The sequence below is a fragment of the Cupressus sempervirens genome, chromosome 3, assembly GCF_028749045.1.
Source record: "Cupressus sempervirens isolate cs-2001-9-10 chromosome 3, ASM2874904v1, whole genome shotgun sequence".
Lineage (NCBI taxonomy): Eukaryota > Viridiplantae > Streptophyta > Pinopsida > Cupressales > Cupressaceae > Cupressus > Cupressus sempervirens.
The window spans coordinates 581,353,940-581,374,555 of record NC_143120.1 but is presented as its reverse complement, the minus strand read 5'-3'; the positions used below and the strand labels follow the sequence as shown (position 1 = coordinate 581,374,555).

Below are 20,616 nucleotides of genomic sequence, written 5' to 3'. Positions count from 1 at the left end.
CACCAAGGGCGAGGGACTGGCTTCAGGAGGGACAGGACATTCTAAGATGCTTGAAGGACAATCTACAAAGGGCACAAAATCAACAGAAGATGTATGCCGACAAACACAAAATGGAGAGGAGTTTCGAAGTAGGGGATTTGGTCTATCTCCGGCTCCAGTGATATCGACAATCCTCATTGAAGGAGAAGGCAAAGAAAAATTGAAACCTAGATTCTATGGCCCCTATCGTGTAACTCGTCGCATTGGTGAAGTTGCCTATGAGCTAGAACTTTTAGAGGGTAGCTGTATTTATAATGTCTTTCATATTTCTTGTTTGAAGAAAGTCGTAGGGAAAAACATCATAGTTGCCACCAACCTTCCGACTCAATGAAGAAGGAAAGCTTATTTTGGAACCGGCCGAGATTATTGAAGTATGTGAAAAGACCCTATGTAACCGCACTGTAAAAGAATACTTGGTACGCTGGTGAAACCTATCGTTGGACGACGAAGCGTGGGAGGGCAAGCACATTCTCCAGCACCCGGCATTGCATTTGCTTGAGGACAAGGAAAATTTGGAATGGGAGGATTGTAATGTTCCCGTTATAAAATAAATTATTTATCGAACTATTGTAACGGGCCGATTGATTTAATGTATCTTGGAACCATTTTCGTTTTGTTTCCGTAGTTTGTGTCGTTGTTGGCTGTCTTTGTACACCCTCGGAAAGTTTTCCTGATGGGTATTTAAGCATGACTTATAGGTAGTTTTTAGGTATGCTTTTGGATTGTTTTCTATGTACTGCAAATTCCTATTGGAGTTCTGGACTGTTCGCCATTTTGGAAGTGAAAGATCTTCCCTATTTGGCCTATGCGGTTTCGATGGGATTCAACCCTCACCTTACTCCGTTGCATGTAATACTTCGCTTGGATCTAGGAAGTCGGAGCACCATCTTTGGCAATTATTAATTGAAGATCGTTTGTGTTCAAATCTCTATTATTGTTTGGATTCTCTTCCCAAATTCGGATCTACAAGGACTCTTTTCTCTACTCTCCACCCATGCACCATCCACTTCTTCCGACACGAGGTTCATCTTCCATGTGATTACATTGCCTATTGTACGGCCCATGCTCATCTCCTTCATCTTCTACCAACCATATGGCCTCCCCTTCACCCATCCAACCATCCATATCACTCCGTACTTCCTTGGTACGACTTCTTTTACACCTTATTCCCTCATCATACGGCTTCATCTCCATCCATAGCACTGCTAACAAATCCCTTCATACGTATAGCTTCACCACCGTACAGACCAACTTCACATTAGCGTACGGGCACAAGGAACAGACCATACGGCCTAGTCCATTCTCTCGTACGACGGCCAACATCCACCGTACTGCACTACCATATAGCTACCAGTATAACCGTATGGCCTACTTCTGAGCACCACCTAGCACCCCTATACACCGTACAACATCCATGCATTGGCAATTTGGCATCCGTACACCTCTTCACTCCATTGTGCCAGTTTCTAGTTTGTGCGTATTGCATCAGGTTGCCTAAATTATCTAGAGAAGGATTGTCTGTACGTCATGTATGGAATTGGGACATTACAAATCCATCACATATGTAACTACGTAAAATGTAAATTGTAGGCTGTAGCTGAAGTAAATAGAAATCATATGATCATAATGATTCAAATCATAGAATGTATGTAAGATGAAGATCCATAAGACATCAGGCTCGAAGTAACATCTCTGATAGAATATCATTGCTCGAAGTATGATCATATCTGCGCGTGATAGTGGTGATTCATGATCCTGCCAACTGTTTGACATAATCAATTTGGAAAGCGCCATTCAAAGAAGTTATTTTTTAGAGAAGTCTTTCGTCTACACAGGTTACCCTGGAACATTGTCAGTGATTGTGATGGGCGATTCATCAATATCTTCTGGGCAGAACTGTTTCGGATGGCAAGGACAAAATTGTCACCAAGTACTAGTTACCACCCACAGACAAATGGACAAACGAAGATTGTGAACAAATGGCTCGAAGGTTACCTTCGGAACTATGTTTCGGCACAACGAGTGTGGGTCAAATGGATCCATCTGGGGGAATATTGCTACAATACCACTTACCACATGTCCATCGAAATGGAACCATTCAAAGCGCTGTACGGGTACAAACTCCTTTCCTTCATCGACACAGTTTTGGGTGACAATCGCACACAAAGGGCGAGGGACTGGCTTCAGGAGGGATAGGACATTCTGAGATGCTTGAAGGACAATCTACAGAGGGCACAAAATCAACAGAAGATGTATGCCGACAGACACAAAATGGAGAGGAGTTTTGAAGTAGGGGATTTGGTCTATCTTCGGCTCCAGCCATATCGAAAATCCTCATTGAAGGAGAAAGGAAAAGAAAAACTGAAACCTCGATTCTATGGCCCATATTGTGTAACTCGCCGCATTGGTGAAGTTGCCTATGAGTTAGAACTTTCGGAGGGTAGCCGTATTCATAATGTCTTCCATGTTTCTTGTATGAAGAAAGCCATAGGGCAAAATGTCACAGTTGCCACCGACCTTTTGCCACTCAATGAAGAAGGAAAGCTCATTTTGGAACCAGCTGAGATCATCGAAGTGCGTGAAAAGACCCTATGGAACCACACTGTGAAGAAATACTTATTACGCTGGCGACACCTACCTTTGGACGGCATGACGTGGCAGGGCGAGCACATTCTCCAACATCCGAAATTCCATTTGCTTGAGGACAAGCAAAATTTGGAAGGGGAGGATTGTAATGTTCCTGTTATAAAATAAATTATTTATCAAACTATTGTAACGGGGCCGATTGATTTAATGTATCTCGGACCCATTTTTGTTTTGTTTCCGTAGTTTGTGTCACTATCGGCTATCTTTGTACACCCTCGGAAAGTTTTCTCGACTTGTATTTAAGCACGGCTTATAGGTAGTCTTTAGGTATGCTTTTGGAATGTTTTCTATGTACTGCAAATTCCTATTGGAGTTCTAGATTGTTCACCATTTCGGAAGTGAAAGATCTTCCCTATTTGGCCTATGTGGTTTTGGTGGGATTCAACCCTCACCCTATTCTGTTGCATGTAATACTCTGCTCGGATCTGGCAAGTCGGAGCACCATCTTTGGCAATTATTAATTGAAGATCGTTTGTGTTCAAATCTCTATTATTGTTTGGATTCTCTTTACAAATTCGGATCTACAAGGACTCTTTTCTCTACTCTCCACCCATACACCATCCACTTCTTCCAACACAAGGTTCATCTTCCGTGGGATTCCATTGCCCATTGTATGGTTCACGCTCATCTCCTTCATCTTCTACCAACCGTACGACCTCCCCTTCATCCATCCAACCATCCATATCACTTCGTACTTCCTCTGTACGACTTCTTTCACACCTTATTCCCTCATCGTACGGCTTCATCTCCATCCATAGCGCGCCCAACAAATCCCGTCATACGGATAGCTTCACCACTGTACGGACCAGCTTCACAGACCATATGGCCACAAGGAACATACCGTATGGCCTAGTCCATTCTCCTATGTGGCAGCCAACATCCACCATACTGCACTACCGTACGGCCACCAGTATAGTCGTATGGCCCACTTCCGAGCACCACTTAGCACCCCTACACACCGTACGACATGCATGCATTGGCAATTTGGCATCTGTATGCCTCTTCACTCCACTGTGCCAGTTTCCAGTTCATCGTGCGTATTTCATCAGGTTGCCTAAATTATCTAGAGAAGGATTGTCTGTATGTCATGTACGGAATTGGGACATTACAAATCCATCACATATGTGACTACATAAAATGTAAATTGTAGGCTATAGCTGAAGTAAATAGAAATCATATGATCATAATTATTCAAATCATAGAATGTATATAAGATGAAGATCCATATGACATTAGGATCAAAGTAACATCTTTGATAGGATATCATTGCTCAAAGTAGCCTAGTGAAAACATAGATGATCATATTTGCGTGTGATAGTGGTGATTCATGATCCTACCGACTGTTTGACATAATCCGTTTGGAAAGTGCCATTCAAAGGAGGGAAATCAAATGCTTGTTGTAGGCTCTCAAATGGGGGAAACACCATCTTAAAAAGGAGAAATACAAACCACGGATATATAAGATTCCTTTTCCATACATCCTTAATACAGAGAAACGTGCATGGTATTTGTTTGATATAATGTTCATCTGTATATGACAGTCTCCAAGCATTTGCTGGAAAAGCTGGAAGTCTCGATGAACATATGGAATGAGCCACACCTATCTCTAGCTCGTAGTCATCACACAGAGTTAGAAGATTGGATATCTGTATCAACAATGAAGTTGGTGTTCCCTGTGTTGGGGAATCATCTTCGACATTTCTCACTTCCATCTTTGGCACACGAGGACATTACATTGTTTTAGAGATTGGTAATTCATGCCTGTAATGAATTTGGTGTTTCAAATCTGTGAGGGTTGCTCTCAGTATTAATACAACAGGGGTCACAAAGCATGTGAACTGCTTGACAAAATTCCATTGTACCGATTTTTGCTACCGATTTAGGTGATTTCTGCGATGAATCACCTGAATTGGCGATTCAAGCGATTCATGGTGAGAAATCGGCCATGTTGATTCGCGGCTCCAAAAAAATCGCCTGGCCTGAATCGAATCGCCAAACCAATGATTCAAGCGATTTTCAGGCGATTCTCGGAACTATGATTAGAAGTAATAATCATCTTTTTTATAGTCTGCATGTAAAAATCCTCACTTCTAATTGCATATAGGTTCTAATGTTTAATTTCACATGTAATCTAAGCTTTAATAAGGAAATATATAATGTGACTTAAAAAGTCGACCTTTATATTAAAAACTCATTGAAGTCTCACATATTTTGATGTGAAATTTAAAAATGGATTTTTAAATCCATCTAACATGTAAATAACACCTTTTGTACAATGCATTTGCCAACAAAAAGACCACTAATGAGAGATTTTAATCAAAGAATAAGGATATGGAGTCGGGCCGAAAAGCCCCACTCGTAGAATGCTTAGTTCCATAATTACTTTTGATAGACGACTTTGATTGAGGCCTAAGATAACTCGAAATGAGCAGAATTAAATGAAATCAATCTTCGACAAAAGAAAACCAAAACCTAAACACAAAACAGAGAAAATGCAAAAAATATCTCAAGGGTTGCTAAAAATTACTTAGTTACCGGATTCGTGCCCAAGAAGCTGGATCCAGATCTGGATCTATGGCTGGATTCATCCGGATTCTTCTAGTTTTTTTGAATTTAGTTTTTTAATGTTTTTTTCCCCTTTTTTTTCTTATAATGATTATGGATTTGATCCATAGATTCATACCAGAATCATAGATTCATACTATGAAATGATTTAGAATCATAAATTCATACTTTGAAATGATTTAGTTTTAGAATTATGTATATTTCTCTCATTTTTTAGTATATATAATGCATATATATATTTATATAAATATACAGAATCCTTCGCAAATCATAATTGGGAAAAAAAAATCACAAATCCATGGATCCGATTCACGTGCTTGAGTCAGATTCCTTTCGCGAATAGGTAACTAAGAAAAATTAGGTTCGTGCAATCAGGGAAGAACAACTTGTAATGACACGAAAGATGATGATAAGCTTGACGCAAACCTTCATAAAGGATGCATGAAAAACATAATCATAGGACAATTCAAGGATGATGAGTTGTAACTCATCATTTAGAGCAGCAAAAATTTAGAGGATACACCTACAAATCCATTAGAAAATTGCATAGGGTTGCCTCAATTTTGTGATGTCGAAATTGGGGACAACAGGAAGACTTATTTATAAATTTCACATCTTGTTCTCATTAGGACCAGAAATTTCACATCTTGTTATCATGTCCTATTCCTCATTAGATTTTTGCAATTATCTCAAAATGTGCAAAGCTCCTAAGTCAATGGATTGGATTGAAGAGAGTTGAGATATTCTCAAGTCACTAAAGGATAACCTTTAGAGTGCACATGATCACAAAAAGATTTATGCATAAAGTCACAGCTGAGAGAAGCTTTGAAGTGGGAGATTTGGTTTTATTGCCCCTACAACCTAACAAGAAGATAGTAGTGGTAGGAAGTTGAAGCCTTCTTCTGCGACCCTTATAGGATTGCACAAAGAGTTAGTGAAGTAGATTATGAATAAGAGTTTTTTGTGAAAATAGTAAAATTCATAAGTTTTCCATATATTTTGCCTCGGAAGGAACTTGGTCAACATATTAGTTCATTGCCAAGCCCCCTACTGCCCCACTCCTCCACCCCATTGCCATCTCTTCAGCTTCTCCAACATTAGGGAGACAATCAAATCCTTGAACAATAATAGGGTGACGGATGAGGAAGGGTTCCAAGTGAAACTCTTCAAACTTGGTATCGCAGTTTTGGGTTCCTTCCTCACTATGCTTGTCAAGAGGGTAGTGTTTACCGGCTTCCCCTCCTCTTGGTGAGGGCATATCATTCATTTGATCCACAAGGTTGGGCCAGCTTTGGATCTTGACAACTACAAGACCATCATAGTTGGGCACACTTTTGCAAAACTTTATTCCACTGTGCTACACACTATTCATTCTAGCGAGCTTGATCGGTGCCATTGTTGTACGGGGGGACAGACTAGTTTCTAGATAGACTTTAAGACCATAAACCACATGTTGACTTTATGGGCTATTATTGAGGAGGCTCACACAACTTTGCAAAAGTCTATTGTTTCTTTGTGGACTTTCGCAAAGCATTTGATTTTGTCCCTCATGCAACTCTTTTCCAAAGACTTTGATACATTGAGATTTTAAAGATTCTTCTAACGAATCGTCGAATATCATGAGATTGTATGAGAGTATGGCAGGTAGGTTTAGGGCCCTATCAAGGGCACCACTGGGGTGAAGCAAAGTTCCCTTCACTATCCTACCTTATTTGGCATCTATGTTGATGAGCTTGAGGCGTTCCTTCGTAGTGTAGGGTGCCTAGGAAAATGAGGATGTCTCTAGATGTCCATGGGTGTAATAAGGTACAATAGTGACCAATTTATGGCTGCTAGGATGTAATAAGGCCTATTGAGCCAATTAATTGCTTGTAAGGTCATAGGTCCTCGATGGTTAAATATGGTCAAAGGCCATCCTAGGTATGTAATAAGGAGTCCAACATTGTTTGAGGCCTAAATATATCATTTGTAATTTGTTGGAATTGGTTCTAGTCCTTTTTGCATAAGAGATTCATACAAAGTTTTAAAATTGCAAAAATGTTGCAAAGTTACAATATTGACAACATTGTCGATGTTGCCAAAACTTGCAATTAGGCATCCCGACGAATAATTAGCTCAAAATTCAGTTGGCATCGGTTATGAAGAATGTCTATAAGAACAAGATGGACAAAGAACAATGTAACTTGAAGAGTTAAGGGGGAATAAGTTTTATTGTTGTTGTTTCATTGTATACAAACATGCAATTTCCTATTTATCATTCGGTTTGTAATTGCCTATTGATTGAATGCATTGAAAACCTATTACGAAGGTGTAGCTCTATGTGTTAACTCTCAATTGCACTTGGTCTGATTCAATTTGGTGAAAGAACAAGCAAGATCCACTCAATTTCCCAAAACTGGTCTGAAACCCTTGGAAACCCTAAGGTTTTGGACAAAAATAGCAATTCCTTAACATTTAATTGTGGAATCTAGCCAATTCCTTGGGAAATGTAGGTTTTATTATGTATCTTAACCAAAGTAACGAGACTCAGACCTGACTCTTAGTCGGCAAGGGCAATTGGACTCGTGACCTAGCTTGAACTTAGTCATGACTTGGCAGTGACTCAGTGAGCTAGGGTATATTAATAGAAATGCCTTAAAGAAATATAAAATATTTGATGACTTGGCGGGTCAGGTCACGGGTCATTTTGACCTGGCAGGGGTAACCCGACTCGCTGACTCGGGTGACTCATGTGACTCGCGGCGAGTCTCATTACTATTATCTTAACATATTTAGAGTAGAGGGAGGAAGCAGCGAAGCTCCCATTTTTAATATGATTCCCTAGGCTTCGCATAAGGGATGTGACAAGCCAAGAATGAATGCAAATTGAGTTGTAGGAGGAATCTGATTAGAGGGTGTTTAAAGAGTGTTTGGGAAGACCCCTTAAGCATACGTAGACATGTTCCAATAGTTGGATTCATTGGCAAAGACAGCTGGTGAAAGTTTTTCTTTAGAAATTTTTCCTAAACCACTAACTAGGCCTAATTTGGTGGTATGCAGGTTGACTGGGTCAACAATAAAACTTAGAAGCAATTTTGTGCTATGGCAAAGAAGGGCCAAAAGGGTATCTAGATCTAGTTTTAGACTATGTCCTTGTTCAAGAAGTTTAGTAGTTGTTGATGGAGCCCTAATTTTAGGGCCTCCATTTGAACAAAAATGTTGCAAATAAATGCCAAGGGTATAAAGATGACCCTACATCCTTCATAATAAATAGATATTATGTTTTCTTGTAAGGCAAGTCCAAGAAGGGATTGTTTTGTCTATTCTTTGATGCTATTTACATGAGGCTAGAGGTGCTTATGAGGAACTTCTCAATACTATACAACAGCAGATCAATGATCAACTACAGGGCATCTTGAGAGGTTCAACTAATGAAGTCTTGGCAGTTCTAAAGAATGAGCAGATTAAGAGCCTTGATAAGGAGGAAATTGAGAAACTTCTCAATTCTTTGTCATCTCAGCATGTTGCACAACCCGTTTCTATTAGTAAGCTCATTACTGATTACCAAGATACTGGCAAGACATGGACAGGTGTGGCAACTGCTGCTGGGCAGGTTCCTAACTATGATATTGGTGTTGTTGAGTTTGAGGACGAGGAGAGTGAATTGGATCAAATACAGTGAATACCTATAATCTGAAGGACAACATAATCAGCAAAGACAGTAAATGTTATCATATGCAATTTAAAGCAAAAATTACATAACAACTAACATGGATGTAATTAATCTGGGTTGATTGAGGAATATACAGGTTCCTGCTATTTCTAATGAGATACAATTTGAGAAAAGAATATGTAAAAATATATAGTATCAGTGATATCAAACTCTAGTCGATGAGAGAGCCAATGAAACTCAGATATGTGCTCAGCATCAAAATGAACTTGCAGAAGAATATGTAATGGATATATACATTGATAATGATTGACAAGTGCAAGTGCAATCTCCTGGCAGCCCGATACCTTGGTTGTTGGTAGTGGATAAATCAATATGCCCAGATTAAAGGCTTAGCTTTTGCCATATCAAAATAAATGCCATGTCACGGTTGTATAAGAATACTTGTGTAAGTGCATAATACATACACAATGATGATGTTGGAATACACATCTTCCCCCAAAAGAAAAAGGTGCATGAATGCATATGAACTATGATCAAAGGCAAAGTCGGGAAAGTCAATTTTCGAGAGGAATCCAGATGTGGCAACAGTTTCATATACAAATCCTGTGAACACATCACCAAGAGTAGTCAATGTGCACAGAAAATCCAACACAAGCCTGGCATCGGAGGGATACAAACAAAGGAGGAACACGCAAATACTTCTTTAAATGACGCATATACCAAGCAGCAACTACAAACCATGTCAAGATACCATGTGCGAGAAGAGAGAGCAAATTGGGCAAGGTGTATAAGCCCGCAGCTGAGTATTAAATATCATCGATTTATTTGAAAGCAGCGATTGAGATTGAATTTTGAAGAAAAGATTAAAATAATTTAGCAGATAAAGACCACAGCCACTGTAGAAGTTTGGCACATCAGTAAATTGATTGGTTATTAAGATTAAGGAAAATACGATGCACTATGAGAAGAATGAATAAATCAATAATAAACATCAAACATCGGGAGCAGCTTTGTTGGGATCTTTGCCTAGTTACTAATAAAGAAAGATATATTAAAAAGATTGAAATCAATTATGATTAAAACAATTGTGTTATGAGAAGCCGCGATTTATTTTTGAAAACACAACCTTTAAAGTTTGAAAAGTCACCTTCTCTTATTATTAAGATATAAATAGGGAGATACAATGAAAAAGACATATTCGAAAGAACATTCATAGACCCTAAAGGAGTATTTTATATTTATTTATTGTATGGAGGAATAAGGGGCTCATTATGACTTTGTAATATAAATTCTATTATTTTATTAATAATAAAATAAAATGTTCTTTATTTATTATTAAAGGTGTAGAGATTTAAACTGCAGGCGAATTGTCCTTTGTAATTATTTTCTAGAACTCTATATACAATTTAAATGTCGGATAAGTGGACACAGTCATCTAGCATTTTAAATTTGATCATCACAAATATTGTGAACTATTAAATCATTTCCGTATCTATGTCCAATTTGTCTCTTTACTAGAGGAGTTAAAGTTCAATCTGGACTAATTTAAGATTGCATATATATTTGATCTTTCGCATCTTGATTATTTAATTGTTGATAGTATACGTGCATGGAACATTATAAAGTTGTACGTGAAAATTCATTGAAGTTGACTCTATTGCCCAGATGAGCCGAGGCACTAGTCTTTCTATTATTGAAGTTAGAAAATCTATATATTCCTTCTACAAGCATTGGATCCATTATTAAAACCTTATACAATTCATACAATTCAAACACTCAGCATCTAGTTCCACTTTTCAAGTTCTAGGACTTTGCCAACTGAAGAACTCCAAAAGCTTAATTTCGCTTTACAAAAAGCTCTTAACCAAACGATCAGGTTCGAGGAGAAGGTCTACCTGCCTAGGTGTAGCAGAGCCTGAAGTGTAGGAAAATCGAGAAGTATTCCCGTTCGTTGGCCAGAACTGATTGTGGAATCCTAGTGGAGAAGTGGTAGGCTCTTGGATTTCCAATTTGTGGTTTTGGGAAACAATAGTTGTGACAAAAAAGAAAGGGTTGGAGGGCTAATTCAGCTAGATCTTCTATTAGACCAAGTTGGCAAACATTTGTCTTGAGGGACCCTAGATGCAATCAGAGGGACTAGAATGATTGCAATAGGATGTTAATAGGATGAGAAACACCCACAACAATCCCAAGACATACATAGAGTGGAAATCATGACTTTGGCAAGGGCTAGGTTACAAGGAGCCTCTAGGAAAGGTCATGGTTTGAGTAAGAGTTAGAAACTCTTAAAAGGTGGTTTAGTTGCTCTTGAGTAGGGCCCCTAGGAGGTGAACATAGGGAAATAAATAGAAAGACCATAACCTTTTGACAGTATGGGAAGGTGAGATTTTGGATAAAAACTAACAGTAATCTAGGCCCTTTGCATCATATTGGTATCTGAGCCAATTTAGCTACTTGGTTGATGAATGCAAGCAAAAGAGCTTGAAGGTTAGGCTTGTACAATATGTCTAGCGAAGGTGGATCGGTTCCAAGAGCTCATAGAGATAGAGCAAAGGATGAGAGAAGAGTGGAAAGCCACAATGGAGGAAGAGATTAGGAAACTGAAGGGTAAAGGAAGGAATTTGTGGGATTGAGAAGATGAGGATAAAGAAGTAAAGGAGGTAAGGGCTAGTATTCTAGAATTGGCCCTGGATTAGAAGGTTTTCATAGACACTTAGGCAGTTCAGACTGAACCAAAAGTAGGTGGTCCCCCATTGAGTGTAATGTTGAATGGAGTGGATAGAAGCCATGGAGAACTTCTCTGAGTATAGGGAGATTGTGAAACACAAGAAGGTGAAATTTTCAAAGACAAGATTGAAGGGATCTGCTTTGGTTTGGTGGAAAAATACTCATTATGAAAGTGTTAAGATGGTTAAGAACTTGATCAGTTCATGGAGTAAGATGGTAACATTGATTAAGGGAAAATTCATCTTGGTAGATTATGAGGTCCAATTCATAAGGAGACTACATAATTTGAGGCAAAAGGATATGGATGTGGCTGCTTGCGCCGAGGAGTTTCACAAGTTGAGTCTTAAGGCTAATCATTTAGAGGATGAAAAGGATCTAGTTGCAAGATACCTAAATGGTCTGAGGTTTTAATAAACAAGACAAAATGATCATGTCATTTCCATGAAACCTAGATGAATGTTTCCAATTGGCCATAAGATAAGATAAGATAAGATAAGATAATGATATTGATGTCCAACAAAAGACCAAAAAGGTCTATGGGACTGAAAGATTACAATAGCAAGGCAAACACCAGCAGGAACACACAAAGGTGTCCGAAAATAAATGACAAAAACCAAAGCAACAACAAATAAAGAGAGAGACAGAGAAAACACTAAGAGAGACTATGAGTCATTCTTAGGCGAAAAGGAATCAGCCACTGAATGATACACATGCCGATGTGTAGAGGCACTGTACTGTCTCTGGCCACTCGTAGAGGAGTGTCGCTGGTGCAAATAGCCGGAACGGGATTTGACACATCTGGAAAGCCCGGTAGATCTAATAGAGATAGAATGCCTTTTTACAGCACGTAAAGGAGATAATGGTGTAAAATAGGCAGTAGTGAGCTGAGTAGATGAGCTTCCGGTGTGGAAGCAGTGATTGGATCGTGTTAGCACGGAGCATAGTGGCCTGACGAAGATAAAGTGCAAGACATTTCTAATCATAATAGCTGAAAAAGTCATAGAGAGAGAAGCATCCCCAAAACAGACAGAAGAATCTTCCATTGATCTCATAGTATTTAGGGCATCAAAAAAGGAAATGAGTCTTAGTCTCCACCTCTCCTAAAGTACAGAGCATATAGATCTGCTCCCCACTATCAATATGATGATCAGTCTGAGCCCGAAGACGGTGAGAACCAACTCTAAAAGAACCTAATGAGATCCGTAGGGCGTGAGACCATCCCCTGGAAAGGTAGCTAGGATGAACAATAGAAGAAACCTGTGCATACCAACAGTGAGCACGAGAACCAGACTCAGCAATCGCAGTAGAAACAGACGAACAATAAGCTAAATATGAGTATCGGTCATGGTCTCTAATATTATCCACAAACCCACAAAGGTGATGAAGGAACCAAACCAAATCAAAGATGGCCGCGAGACTGAAAGGATGAGCACCAAACTCCACCAAAATGACACTATGAGGAGTAAACCTATGAGAACTGATGATGCACCTCAAAAACAAAGTCTGAACCTGCTCTATCGAGGCACAATCTGAGCTAAGAAGAGAAGGGCCCCAACCCATAGATCGATAAAGAACAATCAGCCTCACAAGAGAGTTTAAGAGAGATAGCTTGGGACGAGGTATCCTAGCAGTGATATCTAAAACATTGTTTCTCAAGCAAAGCGAGAGAACCCATACCCTTATTAACTCTAGGCTGAATAGCTGGTCTCATACTGAAACGCGGACCAGAAAACATAACCCCCAGATAAGTGTAAGATGAAGTGATCTCAATCTCCTGGCCTTGAAAAATGAAGTGAAGATGAGAGGTCTTTAAGCAATTAAAGACCATGACCCGAGTCTTACCCAAGTTAACCATAAGTTGTCGCTGATCGCAAAATGAAGCCAAGCTATCAAGAAGTCTCTGTAACTTGTCTGGAGAGGAAGCAAGGAGAATCACATCATCCGCAAAAAGAAGGATGGAAATCAGAACCTGATGAAGATAACATCCATCCCTTGGGAGAGAAGACTTCAGGAGGAAGTTCTCAAGCTCATCAATATATAATCCAAACAAAGTAGGAGAGAGGACATCCCTATTTAACCCCAATGGTGCTATGGATCGGATCCGAGAAGCCCTTAGGAGTCCTGAATCTGCCAACCACAGTCTCATACAGTCTCATAATAGTGGTGCATAACATCTCAGAAATACAAACCTCTCTAAGTCTCTCAAACAGAGCCACCCTAGGAACAAAATCAAAAGCTTTCGGAAGTCAACAAAGCAACAATAAACCTTCTTCGATCTATGTTTGGCCTCCTCAATAATAGCCCACAGGGTGAAGATGTGATGCACAATTTGATAACTAGCCCAAAAACTAGCCTGCCCTCTAGCCCTACAACCTTCCTGTCCAGCTCCGTAAAAAGCATAGCGTTAAGGGCTGTTGCATTCAGTTTGGCAAAAGTGTGTGCAATCATGATAGTTCTGTAATTCCTCAGATCCGAGACAGGGCTGGTCTTGTGAATGGGATAAATCAGATGCCTGGACTAGGAGGTCGGAAAACCAATGTGGATCACTCTATTGAAAAGAATATAGAGATAGGGGTCCAGAATTGAGGCACCAAACTTGAAAAGCTCAGCCTGGAAACCCTACTCGTTAGCAACTTTACTACACTTCATGGATCTGATCACCTAATAAATGTGGGAGGGGGTGAAAAGGCAGACAGAAGGAGGCAAAGAGGGGTGGATGGAAGGCTTCCTAGGAATGTCATAAGGAGCCATGGTGTGCAAGGCAAGAGAGCGAAAGTCGAGAGTGAAGGGTGGAGGAGAATTATGGGGGAAAAGAGTGTGCCAAAAGAGCTGGGGAATGCGGATCAACATGGAGCAAAGAGATTTGCACTTAGAAGCGGCAAAGTTACACTTCTTACTCCAAAGAACGTGGCGATAAGATGAGCGAATGCAAGCAAAATCAGTGGAGCGAACCTCAAAAGAAAAACGCATAAAGTGACGGAACGATTTGTAGTCCAAATCAAACCACTGGTTCATAGGGGAGGTATTATGACGTTTGCTGCAATGGGGCAAAGGAGGGTGATGAGGAATGGAAAGGGTGGCTGACTTAAGGATAGCCGACGCAAGCAAGTCAAACATGGAAGTGGCCTCACACAACTTTGAGAAGCATGAAGGGTTGAGAAGTCTCAATAGATGAGCGGAAAAAAAGCTCACAATCACCATGGAGAAAACGGAAGCGAATGGGCGAGCGAGCAGTGACAGAAGAATGATGAGGTGACATGAGAGGGGGCGAAAAAAGAGGGGAGAGGCGAAAATGAATATTGAGGAGAGCATGGTCCGCCAGAGGAAGGCACAAGATGGTGAAATTGCGAATGCAAGGGATGAAGGATGGACAGGTAAGAACATAATCCACAACACTAGCACCACCACAATGAGGCCAACAAGTGAAGAGCTCAGAACCAGGGAAGCAGGAGAGACTGTTCAAGATCACAATGCCAGAAGACTCACAGAGCGGCAACAAATGTCTACCATAAACAGATAACGGCCCAAGAGCATCCTCAGAATACCTCTGAAGCCCTAAAGAAGTTGGATCAATCTCGGTGGAGCATATGGAATCTGAGCTACGATCATAAAGTGGACTCTGTAGGACTTTGGTTCTCGCATTGAAATTCCTGAGAATAATAATGTCACTTAGCAGCAAACTGTGAAATAATCTCACAAAGATCGATAAAAGGATCTCTGTCATCGGTACCATGAATAGCATAGTGAGAGGAAGCCAGTGGAAAGTAGCAAGCAGCCAAATAAAGATCTCTTTGATGGTGACACGGTTAATGCGAACCCACATAAATTTGGCAAATGTGTCTAAGTGTACAATATAAGTGCTACTGAAAATATCTTAATCAAACAAGCTACACCACCTGAGCCCCGTACCCCCCCAGAAACACAAACCTCCTCTTTACAAATGGAACTGGTAACACCTAGAAGAGGACACATAGGACTCTCATGAGTCTCAGATATAAGAAGAATATTTGCGGATCCCACAACATCATGAAGAAGACCGGGTAATGACCATAAAGATCCATTACCGTTCCAGCAGTTAACAACAAGGGAGTGAGTGGGGGTCTCCCTCTTGTCTGACTGTTGGTGGGACCGTCATTTGGCCTTGGGGGCCTGCCTCTCTACCCAACCACTGGGGGGAAATCTCTAATAACTGCTTTTAGATTTCTGATAATTGCTCATTTACCAGCCTACCTTGCTTCTGCAACAATACCCTAAGCGTGTTTGAGCTCTACAACTTGAGCCTTCATGAGACTTTCGTTTAAGAAGATCTTGGAAGGAAGAGAAAATAGCTTACTCTTAGTACGGAGAGCCCGAAGCCTATTTGCAAGTGAAAAGAATCTAATAAATAGTATGTCACCATGTCCAACCCAACACCTATCCATCGTGATGTCGGTAAGACCAAGTTGATCACAAAGGAAAGAGCGTCCAGCTACGAGAGGATCATGAATAGAGGGAAGTCCATGAACCCTCAGGTTGAGCTCACAAACACGTCTCACCCTTTCATCCTTAAACTTTCCTTGTACCATTTTGTCAATACTAGCCAGAGGTTGAGAATCTGTGTTATTACAAAGAGAGGCCCAAGACTTGATTTTCAGTTTGGTTTCAGATGCAAGAGAGGAGTGCTTAGCTGCTATGATGGATTGCTGTTCTTTGATGGCATCAAGACCCTCCAATTGTGAAATAACAAGGGATGAAGAGAAGTTGAGAAGGAATGGAGAGCAAAAATAGTAGAGGAAGAGGGGGAAAGAACTTTAGAAGAAGAGGAAATTTTGGAGGAAAGAATCATTTTGGTAGAGGCAATGAGGAGTCCAATCAACAAGAAAAGAGTGAGGTGTCTAATTGCAGAGGAGGCTATAGAGGAAGAAGACCCAATAGGGGGCAGATTTGGAAAACTGGACAGGGGTACTAGCATTTTCACTAGAAGATGCTATAATTGCAACTAGTTAGGGAATTCAGCAAGAAGATGTCCAGAGAGACAAGCCTCGTATTCAAATTTTCAAGGCTGGGGAGAAAGAATAACCCAATTAGTACAAGAAAATGACTGTTATTGGAAGGGCAGGACCAGTTCATGAAGGGGAAAGTTTTGATGACTAGAAGAACGTTGTTGAAGGTGCCTTGAAATCATGAACTGTTCCAATGGAAGTCACTATTTAGGACAAATGCAAAGCCTATGGTAAAACATGCAAGGTAATTGTAGATTCTAACTCCACTGAAAATTTTGTTTCACTCAAAATAGTAGATAAGTTAAAATTGAAAAGGTTACCTCACATCTATCCATATAAAGTGTCATGGTTAAATAAGGGGCAGCATGTTATGGTAGATGAACAAGCATGTGTTAATTTTGAGATAGGGGACTATAAAGACAAATCCTATGTGATATCTTGCCTATGGATGTATGTCATCTATTGCTAGGTTGCCCATGGCAATTTGATGCCAAAGCCTAATATGATGAGGAACATAACACCTATATGATAACCAAAAATGGGAGAAAATTTATGATGGATCCTGTACCTGACCAAGGTAGTGAGAAGAATCTAGGCTCTAGTGTGATGTTACTAAATGGAAAGGAGTTCTTGGAAGTCATGAAAGAGGAGAATCAAGGGGGGTATGCTTCAATCCTCAAACCGAGGATGAGTCTAAACCTAGGGATAAAATAGAAAGGGAGATTTCAAGGGAAGTGCAGGTGATGTTGGACAGATATAAAAGAATTGTGGTTGAGGATACGCCAAACACCTTACCACCCATTAGGAATATAGGCCATCAAATAGACCTTATACCAAGAGCCACACTTCCTAATAAGCTTGCTTATAAGATGATACAAATTCAAAATGAAGAGATAGCAAGACAACTGAAAGATCTTTTTGATAAAGGTTTAGTGAGGAAAAGTCAGCCCATGTGCAATACCTACTGTACTTGCACCTTAAAAGAATGGTAAGTGGAGGCTCTATACTGATTCAAGGGCCAGAAACAAAATCACTATTAGGTACTAGTTCCTAATGCCGAGGATAGAAGATTTGATAGACTATTTAGGAGGACTGTGCTTTTTCTTCAAAATTGATTTAAGTGCAAACTACCATCAGATAAGGATCAGGCAGGGAGATGAGTGGAAAATGGCTTTCAAGAGCAATGAGGGTCTTTATGAGTGGATGGTGATGCCCTTTGGAATTTCCAATGCTCCTAGCGCCTTCGTGTACCTTATGAATGAGGTATTGAAGGATTTTATTGGTAAATTTGAGGTTGTTTATCTTGATGATATACTTGTTTTCAACAAGACTGAGGAGGAGCACCAAAGGCACCTAGAGCAAGTGCTAAGGAGACTTAATGAGGAGAAGTTGATGATTAACTTGGATAAATTTGAGTTCATGAAGGATGAGTTAGTTTATCTAGGTTTTGTTGTTTCTAAAAGGTGTTTGAAAATGGATCCTTCTAAGGTAGAGGCTATTCTCGATTGGCCTACACCTAAGATAGTAGGGGAAGTTGCCATGGATTGGCAAAATTTTATGAGTTCATTAGGGGTTTTAGTCATATATGTGCTCCTATTTCTTGATACCATAAGCTCAGAACTATAAGTCTAGTAGCTACAGATAAATCTTGATATACTTGTCATCGTTAATATGGTAACTATGCAAAGCCATATGGCCTCACCATCTAATATAATAGCCCCTTTGGCTTTAATTAGGATTGTATATCTGTTTGGGCTATTGCAGCTACTAATATTTTAGGACAAGTAGCATACTTTTTGTACTGGTTTCATGTTTTTAGACAATCAGTTTCTTTTCTTTAACTTCAGCATTTCATTTTGTATTGAATTAATTTTCTGTTGAAGTTTAGACTTCAGAGAAGTATTGGTAGAATTATCAAAACTTATTGAAGCAGAGTAAATAACATCTTGGGGTACAATGTCATCTTTTTAAAATGTTTTGTCTTCTCTCCTGCTCTTTTTCTTATAAAGACCACTGTCAAAAAAGTACCTTTTACTTGTATGGTCATTTTGTCTGTGACTGATGATAAAGGATATCACAATTTGTATCTAAGTGATCCATTTTTAATTTCCTTAGTGGAGATATAGGTTCTCTGACTTACAGACAAAAAAGTAGTTAATTTAAAAGGAACAATTTGAATAGCCACTTTCGTAAACAATGTTTTTTTTCTTAGAGATCTGTTCATATTTCTAAATATTATAGATAATTCCATTATTAATTTATGGTTACCGGTTTCATTGTTTTCCTTTAAATTTTCTTTAGTGTTGAGCATATTATCTAATAAATCGTTCTAAATTTATAGTCAAAGTTTCCAACTCTGAACAAGATCAACCAAGCATTGGCTGAACTGCCAGAATTTCAAGCTGCGGTGCCAGAAAAGACTCCAGATTACATTTCATAATTATGTGATTCATTGGAGTACCAGAAATATGTATTATTAAGGACATATAAACTATTGTTCAAAAAAATTTCAAAACCTATTTACAACTCAAGATATATAACGTACACCATAATTTATGATATAGCCTAATAAAATGATGCTCAGCAAACAATTAAAAACTATTGCATAACATCGAACTTCATTATATGCATTTCTAATTACATCTAAAATTGTTATTTTTATTCAATGGGGAGCTTTAAGGTTTTGAACTTTGGTCTTTTATATTTTCAGTAATGAATCTTGGTAGGTCTAGATGCAAGTTCAGCATTATGTCTTAGTTCATTTTCTCTCTCAGAAATATTCCCTTAATATCATAGAAATCTGCAATTACAAAATGATTCTCTTTCAATATTTTCATTATAATATGTTTTTGATTAAGCAGCCAGACAAGGGGCCTGACCCTTACAATACACAGCCAAGAGGCTTTCAAGAAAAAAACATATTGACAAAGGTGTAGGCAATAACAAATCCAGGCCATAAGAGGCACACAATCAACAAAGTAACAAGAGGGTCACTAGGAGAACAATAGGCTGCAATTGGCCACTAACAACACATTGTCAGAATACCGTATAGAGTAGGGCACATTGGATATCAAAGTGGTGTCAAAACCATCCCAAGAAAAAAGAGTAGCATATCCTGAACTGGAAAACCACTTCCCCACTGCTAAGCCCTTTCCACCCCAATATAAAAGGAGCCTGCCCCTATAGAAGCAAGAAAGAAAGAGTTCCATGAAAAGGAGAGAACACAATTCCTTCCCACACATAAATTGCCATAGAAAGGAAAAACCCTTATTATCAGCCTCCTTAATCATCAAGCATGTTTCCATCTTCGTAGAAGCCATAATAGAGAAAGAAGCAACTAAAATTCATCAAGCCCCCATAATAACCAACAGAATAGCTCCAAAACCAGCTGCAAACTTTAATTAAAAGTCACAAACCAGAACGAGCCCTTAAAAATTTTCAGCAAACAATTGGCCACAAAAGAAAACAAGATCACTGTCCATACTAGCCAAACTGATAATGCCACTAAGAGGATAGGAGGACCATAAAAGTCAGCAACTTTTATCACACTCAGTAAATGACACAGTGCAAGGCCAAGTGAACCTCCAATGAAGGTGACCAAGCCCCTAGCAAACAACCACACAGCGGAAACACGATATTCAACACGAGATCTGATAGAAAGTACACTCTTTATTCATCAAATAACTGATTACATGCAATGTGTCGGGCTGTAAGGCCTTCTCGGTTATGGCAAAATACAAAGGAATTACGGTAACAGTTCCGCAAAATCTCACAAGATCCAAATAACTCCTAGGTAGCCCAGATATGTAATAGCACAACAATCTGGCAGAAACCCCAAAGATCTAAACTTGTGCTCTCCAACCACTAAGCAATCCTCTTGTTTCCCAAGCCCACACTCAGCTACTAGCTCTGCGAAACTTTGCTCCTCTTAGCTACTCTCTAGCTCACTACCAAATCCTTCACTGACTCTCCTACAGCACTACCCAAACCCTCCTTTTATACTTG

General features: G+C 39.5%; 1 protein-coding gene across 3 annotated transcripts in view; it reads left to right on the top strand.

Moving 5' to 3' along the window:
- LOC149567754 (glutathione S-transferase zeta class-like) overlaps positions 1 to 19,277 on the top strand; it is a 141,747-nt gene extending 122,470 nt beyond the window's left edge. For all 3 annotated transcript variants that reach the window (XM_089821016.1, XM_089821017.1, XM_089821014.1), the window contains one exon: positions 18,953 to 19,277. In XM_089821016.1, coding sequence (XP_089677142.1) covers positions 18,953 to 19,051 — 99 coding nt within the window. In that variant the 3' untranslated portion in view covers positions 19,052 to 19,277. The remainder of the gene's footprint in view (positions 1 to 18,952) is intronic.
- The last annotated feature ends 1,339 nt before the right edge of the window (positions 19,278 to 20,616 follow it).